This window comes from Agelaius tricolor, unplaced genomic scaffold, assembly GCF_023055355.1.
Source record: "Agelaius tricolor isolate 1412-34295 unplaced genomic scaffold, bAgeTri1.0.p SCAF_11, whole genome shotgun sequence".
Taxonomy (NCBI): Eukaryota; Metazoa; Chordata; class Aves; order Passeriformes; family Icteridae; genus Agelaius; species Agelaius tricolor.
This window is the reverse complement of record NW_027269271.1, coordinates 13,751,599-13,765,525: the sequence shown is the minus strand read 5'-3', so window position 1 is coordinate 13,765,525 and position 13,927 is coordinate 13,751,599. Positions and strand designations below refer to the sequence as shown.

Here is a 13,927-nt window from a genome sequence, read left to right as displayed (position 1 = left end):
AATAGTGGGAAGGAAGGACTGGGCACAGCTGGGAACAAGGGATGCCTTTCAGTGAGCCATTCTTAAACTGATGCATTCAACAAGTCTTGCTTAAAGTGTGAGAAACATTATCTCTCCCTAAGATGTAGGATATAGGAAGTATTTTTTATAGCCACTTCTTTGTCATATTTGAATGCACAGGTGCTTTTCATTTTTTCCCAATTTTTTTTTTATTACTCTTTGTATTCTTGCTGAAAACTTTGGTTTCTCTCCTTGTATTGGTGTAATAATTTTGCACTAATATTAAAAAAAAATTCAATCTTTGCAATGGAGATCTGTCATATTTTAGAAGGTGGGGTACTGTGTTGTCTTCTTTTGCTCTACTTTTCTGGAGTTCACAGTGCAATGGTAGACCCTGCTTCATTGAGACTGGGACCTTGGTGTTCTTTGTAAAGAAGCCTTTACATTGAGTAAAAAAATTTTTGCTACTTGGCTTAGCTTACAATAGTGAAAACTATCATCTATACAATGACTAATAGTGCAGTTGTTGCTTCTGGTGGAGAGTGATGGTGGAAGCAGGGAGATGGCATAGTGACATCTACAGCATTATGTACTTGGAGAGGAAGGAGTAGAAGCAATTTTCCATTTGAGAACATCAGAGAGACAAAATCTGTTTTACCATAGAGTCCTTCTTGCCACTGACTTGAAATATTTAGAAGCAGAGATTTCAGTTGCTTTGTGGGAGGATCTTGTTAAACAGTGTCGTTAAGTGAAAACAGGATGGGTGACTTGTGGCTGTTCAGCCTGGAGAAGAGAAGGCTCTGTGGACACTCCAGAGCCCCTTCCAGTATGTAAAGGGGCTGCAAGAGAGCTGGAGAGGGACCTTTTACAGAGCCATGTAGTGATAGGACAAGGGGGAATGGCTTTAAACTGAAAGAGGGCAGGTTTAGATTGGATGTTAGGAAGAAATTCTTCCCTGTGAGAGTGGTGAGACACTGGAACGGGTTGCCCAGTGAAGCTGTGGATGCCCCTGTTCAAGGCCAGGTTGGATGAGGCTTTGAGCTACCTGGTGTAGGTGTCAGGAAAATTAATCCACAAACACAAGAGGTTTAGTCCAAAAAGGAGGAGTCCTGTAACTTTATTCAAATAAAAGGAGAGGACATGGGGCATTCCCATGGGGTCTCAAAATTTTTAGGGGACACAGCCTCCTTTTTATCCTTATTTCCTGGCCGCATTTTTCCTCTCTCTTTCCCCATTGGCTGAGGTTCTTCAGAGGTACAGACTCCCTGAAACACCTAATACCCCCCACCCTTTTTTCTTTTTCCTTGTGTCTCCATTCTTTTTCTCTAAATCCAGAGATTTAACACAGTCTTGAGTGAGTAGCAGACTGTCAATTAGTGGAATTCCTTTGGAATTTATGATTTCCCCCATTGCTTTTTTCACCTCTCTATCTGACCATATCTACCATCAAGCTTGTTTGTAAAGACACCTCCTTCTCATTCCTTTCATGGGGAAGGTGTCCCTGCCTATGGCACAATGGTTGGAATGAGAGGATCTTTAAGGTCCCTTCTGCCTGAAATTGTTCTGTGGTTCTGTACGTGTAGCACATGAAGACATAAAATAATTGTTTAGTGCTGCTTACACAGCTGTTACTGTGAGTGTAGTCTTGGATACTGCAGTAAAGCCAAATATGCCTGAACTGGGAAATGATGGAGGCAATCAGAATGTTTTCTAAGGCATATAGTAGAGATTCAGTTCCTGACATAATGGTAAATTTCTATCTTAAGGTCCTCAATATGCTGTGCTAATAATTCCTGCGTGCAGAGGGGGTAGAAAATAATTTCCTCTTAAGTAATCAAGACTATAAAAGGGCAAAAATGACTGAAAGGATGAATCTTTGGTATTGTTTTATACTTGTATGTTTTTTCATTTTCACACTGAATGGCAATGTCCTTGTTAATAAGAAAGATCCTACTTTGAAAGATGGCATGTAAAAGTTTGGATTTTCTTCATCCTGAGCTACTGTAATAACTATGTCACTTGAAGATTAAATTCCTTTCTCCTTTAGTTCTATTTTTAATTGTTACAATGAAATAGACTATTTGGGAAAAAAACTATATTTATTTTTTAAATCAGTTCTAATTGTTATACATTTATAATGAATGTTTCTCGGCTCCCCACCTGCTTTTTGCACTTGACAGCTTCTTCAGAGAACACGTGGTGGGATGAACATTGAAATAGTCCTGTGGAGTTTGTAGCTACTGTTACAGTGGGTCTTAGCCGGGTCTTAGCACTTGTTGATCAAAAAGGGCAGTGATGAAGGCAGTATTCTGTGCTTTGATGCGCACAGTGAGCTCCATCTTCTGCGTGTTATGCACGGTACTTCACACGTACAGGTAAAATGCATCTTCTGGCTTGGAAACGAGGCAGTTTTCTTATGAAATCTTAAAAGAGCTGTGATACTTTTTTTGGCTAGTTGATGATTAAAAATAATCTTAAAAAACTTTACTATCTCCGCAAGTTTACTACTAAAAAGGATACACCTTTACGGTATCGGTGGTGCTGGTAGGTTGTGGGTTCCTTCTATACTTAAGCAATTATTCGCGGTTGTAAGGGGCAATGATTTCACACACAAGCCCACAGCACGAGGTACCAGCACACGTAGCTCTCGCTGGCGCAGCTGCCCGGGGCTTCCCGCGAGCCTCGGCTGGCACAGTTCGCTCTCGCTGGCAAGTTCAGACCCGGCTCTTGTGTCCTCGGGCTGCGAGGCCTGGGCAGCCGTGCGCTGGGTGAAGGCGCCCCCCGGGGCCGCTGGGGCCCCAGCCCTGTGCCCGGCGGCGGGAGGGGACCGGGCCCCCTGCCCGCCCCCGAGAGGGGACCCGGCCCCGTGTCCGGCCCCGTGCTCGCCCCGCTCCCGCAGCCCCGGCAGCGGGCGGGAACCTGGGCAGGGGCCGGGCCCTGGGCGGGGAGCCGGCTCCGTGCCCGCCCCTCGCCGGCGGGCGCAGGCGTGCAGCGGAGCCGGGTTCTCGCGAGGCGCTCGGGGCCGCCGCGGAGGCGCGGGCCGGGCCGGGCGAGGTGAGGTGAGGAGAAGAGGATGAGGAGAAGGATGAGGGTGCGGGTGCGGAGGATGTGCGGGCCGCGGTGGGGCAGCGGCAGCGCCGGGCTCGGCGGCGCTGGGAGGCGGGCGCTGGGGCGGCCGGGCCGCGCAGAGGGGCGGGCCTGCCCTGACCTTGCGGGTCGGTCACGGCGGGGGCCGGGCCGGGGCGGGAGCCGCTGTCCTTCAGGGAGTGCGGGACAGCCCCGACGGGACCGTGAGGAGCTCAGGGCAGGAGCTCGGGGCGGCCTCGCCAGGGGCTTGGGTTTTGTTTTGGGTGGAAGTTGTTAATTAAATAGATTTTTCAATTAATTTTTAAATTTGTGGTGCAGCACTGCACCTGCACTTGGCGTTCACCTTAATAAATAGCCAGTGTAGTTTTGGGTTACGAGTGTTTGCTTTCTTCTTGTTTAGAAATTTGATTTTGAAAGGCCCGGTGTGCAGAGGCCATGGGTTTGTCCGCGTCTTCCCCGGCTGCCACAGAGCAGCCACCAAATGCATCCAGGCAATACCAGACGGCGTCTCCGCCTTCAGAATGTCCCATGCATCAAGAAAAAATGAGCGGTAATCATTCTTGAAACCTAAATGTGCTAAACTCTATGTAGAAACAAGAATGAAAAATCTTGTCCGGGGGGGAGGAGGAAGAAATTCTTCTGATAAACTCGAGGTTTTTGTTCAACAAAAGTCATTCTCAAGTAAATTTTCCTTAGGAGGAGTCACTTGTTCACCAGAACACTGTGCAAGCTGCTTTGTTTTTAGAGACAGGAGGTGCTTACTGTAGAAGCAGTGGGTCACCTCCAATTGTCTGGTTTCCCAGGGGCCCTACAAATCTGTTCCATGGTGTGGTGCAGCCACAGAGGGTCAGGGAGCCCTACACAGATGGTGATGGGTTGATTGGTTGTCACTAAAAACTGCATCTGGAAAAGGGCCGCAGAAGGGTGGAATGCAATGGATGCCTGGAGAAGGACATCAGCTCTTCTGTTGACTCAGTCAATGCACTGGGTCAGCTTCCCCGAGGAAGTCTTAAGTACAGACAGTTCAGTATTGGGACCAGGATGGGTAGGAAATGAGCATTCAGAGACTACACAGGAAACTCAGATGTTATCATGATTTTGGGTCCTGACATGCAGGAAAGAGAGCAGTCAAAACTGTTGAAAAGCTCAGAAGAAATAGTGAAATACCCATTTGCATTTACATGAGCCTTCAATGAACTTTTCCATTTCATGTATTAGAGTTTTCATCTTGTAACAAAATGTATACTACTGTTGTGTTTAAGGTTGTCCAATGCACATGAAGACTGCTGATCATAGAACTGAGAACACAGATGATGTTCCTGCACATCAAGAAAGAGCTTATGAGTTTGTAGCATGTCCTGTGAAGTCTGGTGCAGCTCAAATGAAAGACGACATAGATCCCAGCAATATGGTAACTTTTGCTTACTTCACATGTTTTCTTTAGTCTTCTTTCTTCTGAAGTATTATACCCAAAAATGTAAATAGTGTTACTATGTAAGCTCGAAAGTATGGGAAATAACATTATTGTTTTATTTTTAAGACTGCTTTTTTGGGCAATTTTTTATTTAAAAACAAGTTGCATCTTATTTAACATTGTATTAAAATTTACATCTCTGGTGGTTTTCCTGTTTTTAAAGATATCTTTTGCTCTCTATTTACATAAATGTTTTTCATGATACATTGTTGGATTTTAGTTTCTGTGTAACAGCAGTATGGTTGAGTTCTGATTAGCATCTCTAAGATTTCCTCTGATTTACAAAAAGCATTGCTCTTTTGAAAATTGAAGTTTAGGCTGAGAGCTTTCCTGTAGTCTCCTGATGACAAACTTGTGCAAAGAATTCTACTGAAAAAAAAAAAAAAAAATTGGAGGAATTAAGTAAAGGTTGAACTTCTTGATCTTTGTAGGAGTTGATTGATCATGCTTTGATTTTTCTCAAACACTGTAACTTACCAAAGTGCTAAAACTGTAGTTTGTTGTTGGTTCTCCTTGTTCTCTAGATGCCTCCTCCCAATCAGCAGCCATCTCCGGGTCAACCATTTCCATTGTCAACTGTTAGAGAAGAGTCTTCCATTCCTAGAGCACATTCTGACAAGAAATGGGTCTATCCTTCAGAGCAAATGTTCTGGAATGCTATGCTAAGAAAAGGGTAAATACACTGTGAATTATCAGATATGTCTGTGAGCCTGGAATTCATGAACTAGTATCATTAGTTATTGTTCTTTTTTTTTTTTTTTTTTTTTTATGAGAGCTTGTGGATTTTAACCAGTAAATAAAAATAATAAAGTAGCTCTTTAAAAAAAGTACTTTTCTTATAAACATCTTTATATTTTAAAGGGTGAGTTGGTCTCAAAAGCCATGTGTCTTCTAGTGATTAGGAGGATGGTAAAAAATGTCAAGCAACTGCTAGTGGCTCAGAAGATTTTCTTAAAAGTCCCTGTACAGGGGTAGACAAAATTTGCATGATTGCAGTCATGCCAGCTGCATGATTGCCAGTTGGTTTCATGCTAATGCTGTGAAATGACAGTAGAAGTTCTATGTGAGAACATCTAACTTTGCACAATTGCTAAAACTGGGGAAATTTGCAAGTAGATATTTTTGGTATTTACAAAAATTTAGTGTAGGCAAGACTAAAAATCCTCCTGTGCTGATGTTTCCTTGTTCTTTTGTAATGATTTGTCATTCTCTAACAGGTGAAGTTTACAGGTAGTTTACTTTTGGAGCAATAGGAATTCTTTTTCCTACATGCCCAATATGGTTCATAACTCAATATGACATAAGCAGCCTGTATGGAACATAAAAGTTTGGCTCCTGTAAACACTGAAATGTGTTAAGGTTATGCTAGTTGAAAAGGAAGCACACATGCAGTCAAAATGCAGTGTCAAGAGAGATGGAAAGTATTTCTAAGTGTTTGCAAATGTATTGAATACAGGACTTCTGTGCATTAGGAATGCAAGTGGGATTTTTCCTAAGCATTTTTTATGAATACTGTGGATGTGGTGATGTTTGCACACTCTGATAACTTTCTGATCCAGTTAAGCTGTTAATTTAGCTATGTAGAATTTGTAGATCTCTGTGATGATAAGTTGGATAACCACACTTCTGCACAGAAAATGAAGTGGTTCTCAAGATGCTTAAGCAGATGAGCTAGAAGTTTGCATACTTGTCTTGTGTCTTGCATACAGCCTTAAATCTTCATTCAAAAGTTTATCAGATAAAGCTAGGAAGGTAGTTATGCTGTAATGTTTATAAACTATTTTCAAGTTCTTATTTTTTAGGTGGAGGTGGAAAGATGATGACATAACAAGTGAAGACATGACCAACATTATTAAGATTCATAATCAAAATAATGAGCAAGCTTGGAAGGAGATTTTGAAGTGGGAAGCTCTACATGCTACGTACGTACCTGTGAAATGTTGCATATGGAATATTTGTTATGACAAAGATATGAGTTGTAAACTTAGATTAGCATGACTGGTGACAAGACTGTCAGTTTTTAGATCAGCATAGTCCCTGTTCCTACAAGACACAGACTAGTTAAGCATCTGGTATTACAAATTTTTCTCTGAAATTCCACGATCGTTTTTACACAGTAGTTTGGATGATGGTTTTCTATTCTTTAATCTGTTAAATCTGTAGATTAGATTTGCAGAGAACTGCTTTGTTTACAAATTAGAACAATGGTTTGGAGCAGATCAGGGATACTTTATCATACCAGCAGTAAGTGCTGACAGAAACTGGATGACTTTTCAAAGCTTTAGAAAAAGGAAAAAATGTTGGGTTATATCACTTGTAATTAATTTTTTACTGTTGCTTTCTTCTACTCAGTTTCTCTGTTACTAAAACAAATTGCCATAGTGGTTTAATCACTGAAAATAAGACTGTGTTAACAGGTGAAAACGCTTTTCCTTTTTAATTGTGTGCACAGGGAATGTCCATGTGGGCCATCACTGATGCGGTTTGGAGGCAAAGCAAAGGAGTACTCGCCAAGAGCCAGAATACGTTCATGGATGGGGTACGTAGGTCTTTTCAGAAAAAAGGTCTCCAGCCTCCCATAGTCTTTTTTAGACTATTTTTGACTTTTTTTGAATGTTTCTTGGCTCCCCACCTGCTTGTTGCACTTGACAGCCTCTTTAGAGTCCACATGGTGGGATGAACATTGAAATAGTCCTGTGCAGTTTGTAGCTCCTGTTACAATGGTTACTGCATAGCCAGGTCTTAGCACTTGTTGGTCAAAAAGGCAGGCTGGAGAAATGTGTCTGAAAACATGGTGTGGAATTAATTTAAAGATGTTTCAGAACTGGTATTGCACGTTAGAATTGCCGGGAGCTAGACTTACTAGTGGGATCTTATGGACAAACAAATCTTGAATGGGACTCCCTCTCCCAGATTCATATTACCCATGAAATGTCTCCATGGGTGTTCCCTGTCCTCTCCAGGTACGAGCTGCCCTTTGACAGGCACGACTGGATCGTTGACCGCTGTGGCAAGGAGGTGCGCTACGTTATCGATTACTACGACGGCGGGGCGGTGGATGAGAACTACCAGTTCACCATCCTGGACGTGCGCCCCGCGCTGGACTCGCTCTCGGCCGTCTGGGACAGAGTCAAGGTGGCCTGGTGGCGCTGGACTTCCTAACTGCTCCTGCGGTGTGTACCCGAAAATAACCACTTTGCTCCTAGACAATGGACGTGTCTATACCAGGACTTGAGATAGAGGTTCGCTGCAGCTGTCATTGCTTTCATCATCACCACTCCTCTTTGGGGGTGGGAAGGGAGGACAGGGAAATCTCTCCCTAAGTACACCAATGCTTTGTGGTGTTTCAAATGGAATAATAAAGTTACAGTGGCAAAAACATGTATCTTAATTTTCTTAAGAACTGGGGAGCCTTTCTTCGTCTCAGATTTTGCGTAAGCTCTCCTTCTTTTCATTTCATGACTTCAGTGCTTCTCCAAATACATTGCAATTCTGATTCTGACTGGAGTTTTGAGTATTACTTGATTATTGAAAACTGGAAATTTCATACATTATTTCACATATTTAAAGTATTTGGATACCTCCATGATGAATAAACGGTAAAAGATCCGGACTCTTTCAAATTACATGTTTTATTTACATAATAAAACCATGTATTTGTTTTCACATAGACATTTTACCTATTCAAATACATCCTCAGAAAACTTCAGTTAATCAGTTAAAGGAGGTGTAGTGTGGTATGAGTATTTTAAAGGTATGTTATGTAGAAAAGGAGAACACTCATGCCTTAATCTGCAATTTTTCTTTGAACCGAAGAACACTGTTAGAAGCAGGAAATGAGTGTCACTTTTAAAACAGCATTTCTAAAAGGACAAAATTGATATTTAATGGCTATTTATTTGAATATTTAAAAGATGGTTTTCTGATGTAAGAAAATACATTATTACAGTATTTTCATGTCCGTAATGTGTGTCATGTAATGAATTCAGGACAGAGCTAAGCCTTATTTAAAGAACCTCCTGCAGTGCTTCTGCATTTGACATCCTGGCTGCATTAATGATATTTATTACAGCATGGTTTTTTATATAATAAGGAATTGCACAAGGGGGTGTGGCTACACAGTCAAACACATGAGTATAGTGAGGTGTATTACAGGTGTGTCCATAACTAAAAGGCTAAAAGGGTATCAAAAGTGCCAAGGGAGGAGGTTGGTTGGAGTGTTTTCTAAGGGTGATGCATGGCATAAAGATTTGATTATTGTCTGTGCTTAGTAAGGGAAACTAACTTTTTCAAGTCTTCCATGTAATAGCTTTAAGTTTGCACGACTCAGTAAGTTTCAGATGCTGTGCAAAACACTTGGGAATGGAAAGGAGTAAGAGAATAGCACATTGTACCTTCTCAAATGAGGGAAGCTGCCTTCTTGAAACTCCCAACCTTAATGGGAAAGTAGCTGTACATTTCATTTTCTGAAAGTGGCCTGTGTTTAACTGACATTGGAACTTTCCCTTTCCCTTTCCTTTTCCCTTTCCCCTTCCCTTCCTTTTTTCTTTTGATAGGAAGCCTCTCTTAATGTTTCCGGAAAGTTACTTCCCATTTAGGGAAAAATTAGTCAATGAAGCTTTCCTACTTTGGAATTCTAATGATCACAACTAGTTCCCACTTCAGAGACAACTGTTGTGCATGGTAGGAATAAATATTATCCAGAATCCTAAGAGGAAAACCATGCTCTTACCCATATGCACTTTGCTCATTCCTTTTTCAGCTTTTCAGTGATATATATATATATATATATATATATATACGTATATATATGATAAACTGGGAAGAAAAAAATTCCATCTAAATAGGCAATATATGGATGAGATAAATGAAAAGAGAGTTTGTATGAAGCAAGTGAAGGAACTGACTCATGAAGGAACTGCTCTGTTCTAACAGTAAAGATTGAGGAGTACTCTTTCTGGGGTGGTGAGTTGTTTTCCTATGGGATTATTTTGGTAGTTGTTGGTTTATGTATTTGGCAACTTGCTACACTGAGGATTCTGTATTTCTCATAACTAAATATGGAAAGGCTAAACCACTGTAGGGAGTATTTCAGAAGCTTCAAAAGCACGAGTTTGCTTTGTTGATTTTGGCAGTGTGATGTTGAGAGTGTGGAAATTGTAATTGCTGCTGAATCTGGGGAAACTGTCACAAGCCACTTCATGTGTTTACTATCTCCTGTTACCTTTCATCTACCACAGATTCAAAATTGTTTTTTTCTGTGCTACTGTTGATGAAATGTCATCATTTAATTTGTCATCAAATTAAAGGGAAAATCAAATAAATATACTTTTCTAAACTTTGGTATTTGGTGATCATGCTTTTAGCTGTAAGAATTATTAAAATGAGCCTTTATATGTGTCATATGAGATTCTAGTCTGTTACAACTAAAATGTTGCTATAGAGTATATATTTGATATTGTTACTGTGCATTATTGTATATTACTACAGCTTAACTATTGTCATGTCTTTGAATATATCCTTACTCATTTTTCAGGTGAATACAAAACCAAAACCCAAGGACTAAATTCAAGTGTTTGCTAACTGAAACAGCAGTTCTCAGAATAAGAGCATATGACAAAAAATACATTCATCCTGAGCCTGGCTGACTTCAGAGGAATGCAAGGAAATTAAAAAAAATAAATTCCTAGAAGACTAAATGAAAATAATTAATTTCTACAAGCAGTAAGACTTAAGGAAGTAAATGAAGTTTTCTTTAGGCCTGGGTTTCTTGATGCATGATGCATAGATGTTAGAATTAAAATTATAATTCCAATGTAAATTTGAAAAATGGTGATTTAAATTGGGCTTTTTTTTTAATCCTTAGGAAGGATGTTTTAACTAAAAAACTATTGTTCAGGCTATATTAAAAGAAATGTGTATATACATATATAAATACATTTATATCCTTTCTTTGTAAGGATAGGAAGTATATTCCTTTGTATAGGAAGGTATGGAGAGTTCATGGAGCCCAAGAAAGTGAAGAAGTATCCTGATCAAGTCCTTTCAGGGAATTCTGCAGTGACATCAGGTTCCCAATCATGGTGAGGCTGAAACAAAATTTAGGAACCCATCTCAAACTAAGGTTAACCTTGTGCACATTCCAAAGGGAAAATGCAGACACTCACTAAAGAAAAGCTGCTTCTATAATTAGTTCTGTATTTAGATATCTAAAGTTCACCTGTGTTCTGCTTCGCTGTACCAAAGCCCTGCTTGACCTCTTGTGTTTGACTCTTGCAGATGAAACAAGTTAGGGGTGCCCTCCTGGCCTGCCCTGAAGATGTCAGAGAGCCCAGAAACTGCACTCTCTGGGACTGGTGGAAAAGGACTCCAGCATAAGATTCCCAGCTGTAATCACATGCAGTCAGGAGTGGTTCTGACCTTGATTTCCTGGAGCAGGAAGCCATTCTGCATTCAGGTATGGGTTTTGGCCACTTGCAGTTGTGTCGCTTCAGGCTGCAGTGGCTGCCCTGCACTGGGGACCCTGGCACTGCTGCCACTCTACAGGGGCACCAGACTGCCTGCTCTGCCTCCAGCACCCTCCCTGCTCAGTCACAAGGGACCAGCTCTGTGCTCTCCTGCAGATTGTCCTGTTAGTATCTGGCCAACATGAGTGCTCTGTAGCTGGGGAGTAATTCAGAGGCTGATCTTTCTGGGATGCCTGGAGTTCCTGACTCTTGAGTCATCCTGCATTTTGCCCTTGGAGGCAGTTTGGAAGGGGGAGCTGTAGCTCTTCTGTCTTTCATTTACTTTTTTTTCCCCTGTCCCCTAGAAACAACTTTGCTCCTTCCTTTCATACTATGCTCATGGTCCTAGCTTCAATCCCCCTAAGAATTTTTCAGCTAAGCCTTAAAATTTCTGCCCTGCTTTGCTGTAAAAGAAAGAGACTCTGTTGCTGTAAGACAGTTGTGCCCATTCTTGATTATTGCTACTTTCTACTGCCAAAGCAAAGTGTTCTGGATTACCACTTTTGAATTATGAGGTGAAGGAGGCATGCTAGTTTAGTGTGAAATTTTGTCTAGTGTATACATAATTTATTTACCATCAGGACTTTAATGTGCTCTGTAAATTTGAAGTCTCAAATGTGCTGATGAATACTGTTCTGCTTTCAAAAGGTGTGAGAGTGACAAAGGATCTCTCAGTGCTCTGAAAATGGTCATAAATAGTCTGTCATCTTACACATTCCCATTGTGTTTGTTCCACTCTTGCATCCAAGCGTGGGGGAAGAGGAGCTAATGTGCCAATTGCAGGAGATGAAGGCAGATACGTTGCTGTAGCTCAGCAGCCAAAAATGAACTGTCAGACTAAGAAGCACTTCCTAATATTTGGACTTCTACTAAAGTTTGTTTTTTTTAGGGAGTAGAAATGCCTCTTTCAGAGCCATCACTTTTTAAAGACATCTGTTCCCAGCACTTACTAAATGATAGGGGCACACTAATTATCTGTCTCCTTTGCTTACACCTGGAGGAGAATCCATGTAGTGAGGTTCCACAAGCCAATGTACTTGATGTGGCAGCTGAATGTTTTAAGGACAGATGCTAGGTGTGCTTATTTCTTCAGTATCATACCCTTCCCTACCCACAAGTATCTTTACATATGTTATTTAAGGAAATGCACAGAATGGCTAGCTTTTTAGAAATTTTTAGCAGGCAACTTCATGCATTTTTACTCCCACTGAAAGAAAATGTATTCTGTTTATCATTCTACCTTTGTACAAGGTAAATTGCAAGCAAAGATCTTTATGCAGTGAATCAAGTAAGTATTGATTCTCTCATCAGTGGAATCTATGGTCATATTAGACGTGTCAGGTCATAAAAAGCAACAATTTTAGTTTGCTTTGGATGGCTAATCACTTTTATGTGCTTCTCCTTCAAGAAAAAATGGCTTGTCAAACTCCTAAAGGAAGAATCTTATATTCTTCTATGAATGTGACAGTTACATCTCTTTGGTCTTACTACTTGTACATCACATTGCATAGAAACTTCTGGGCAGTGTCCTGGACTCCAGACCTTATCATGGGGCCTTGGCCACGTGTGAAATGACACATTATTACCAGGGAGCCACAGATTCCAACGGCAGCTCCCCCAGTATGGGTGTGCCTATCTGCAGTGTGGGTGCCTACTTCTGACTGGAGTCTGAATGAATCCAATTTTCAAAGGATTATATAGATTTATTGGAACTATTAGGATAGTTATTAGGCTTTATTAAAAAAATTTAAAAGATTATTTCTTTTGCTGATGTTCAGTTTGGACCACGGCCTCTCTCATAAAATAGAAATCATTACATTTGTTTTCTACATATTATGGGAAAAAAATAAAAAAGACTGTCACGTTTTTGTTTTCCCATGTTATGCCAATTTTGTGGTAACTACAGAAAGTTTTAGCTATTTTGCTAACATGCTGCTGTTCTTGCCTCCAGCTTCTGAAGACTATGACCCCATAAACCTTCTGTCTGCAGAGATAGCTAATGCTTTAATTGATCATTAGTACACTTTCAAAATGAGTTTCCATCTGCCAAAAGATTAAGTGTCTCAGGGAATTGACTGAGAGCAGTTTAATGCATGGAGGATAACTGCAAGTGCCTTTAAAAGGCACTGCTGGATCACAAAACCTTGAAAAACTTGCTTCTGAAATACTTACAAGGAAAAGTAAGAGGAAAGGTTTTTCCTCTGCTTTGTTTTTCCCTCAAATTAAGTATTTTTTTTATATATCAATGAGAATTTGTTGCCTCATTTTGAAGAACTGGAAAGCAAAACCTCATGAAAATGCTGAATTTAACCTTATAGCAAACCATGCAATTTTTGCCAGCTTTAATTTGCAATGTAAATTTTTTGTTAAATGGGTTAATTTCAACTGTAAAAAAACGACAGGAAAAAAAATTCCACTAGCTGTACTTAAGAATACTAGGAGAAAAATATTTCCATGTTTTATCCTGTATTTTCACAATTACTGGGATTGCTTCTCTTTCTGTTTTCTTCAAGCTTTTGCCTTAGTTTATTTGGAGAGATTTTTACAGGTTTCGTGTTGGTTTCTCTCTGCCATTTTTGTACAAGGCACTTTGGGTAAGACTTCTACCATTGCAATAACACTTACAGTTGTTATTAGAGAAATGGTAGCTTCTTTCTCAGGTCTCTGAAAAGGTGGTGCTATTTAACTCAGGCAAGGACAGCTCTGGCTGTGCCATTCTGGCTGCCTTAGAGCTGGCAGCACTGTTGGTTGTATCAGGAAATGTGGGCACTGCAGCAGTGCCAAAGGCAGAGGTGTTGCACTGGTCAGCTGTCACCTTCACGGTGGTTATGGGTTCCTCATCAGTGTTGGTCTTGTGAAC

At 40.7% G+C, this 13,927-nt stretch overlaps 1 protein-coding gene across 2 annotated transcripts; it reads left to right on the top strand.

Annotated features, from left to right (window-relative positions):
- The first annotated feature begins 2,918 nt into the window (after positions 1 to 2,918).
- On the top strand, positions 2,919 to 9,899 carry HCCS (holocytochrome c synthase). 2 transcript variants are annotated; one of them, XM_071436225.1, is made up of 7 exons: positions 2,919 to 3,059; positions 3,488 to 3,637; positions 4,350 to 4,498; positions 5,086 to 5,234; positions 6,364 to 6,483; positions 7,014 to 7,100; positions 7,525 to 9,899. In XM_071436225.1, exons 2-7 carry the CDS (start codon positions 3,523 to 3,525, stop codon positions 7,721 to 7,723), a joined length of 819 nt encoding a protein of 272 aa, XP_071292326.1. In that variant the 5' UTR covers positions 2,919 to 3,059; positions 3,488 to 3,522; the 3' UTR covers positions 7,724 to 9,899. The 2 variants fall into 2 exon arrangements, with proteins under 2 accessions (XP_071292326.1, XP_071292327.1); XM_071436226.1 differs by having other exon boundaries at positions 2,928 to 3,054.
- The last annotated feature ends 4,028 nt before the right edge of the window (positions 9,900 to 13,927 follow it).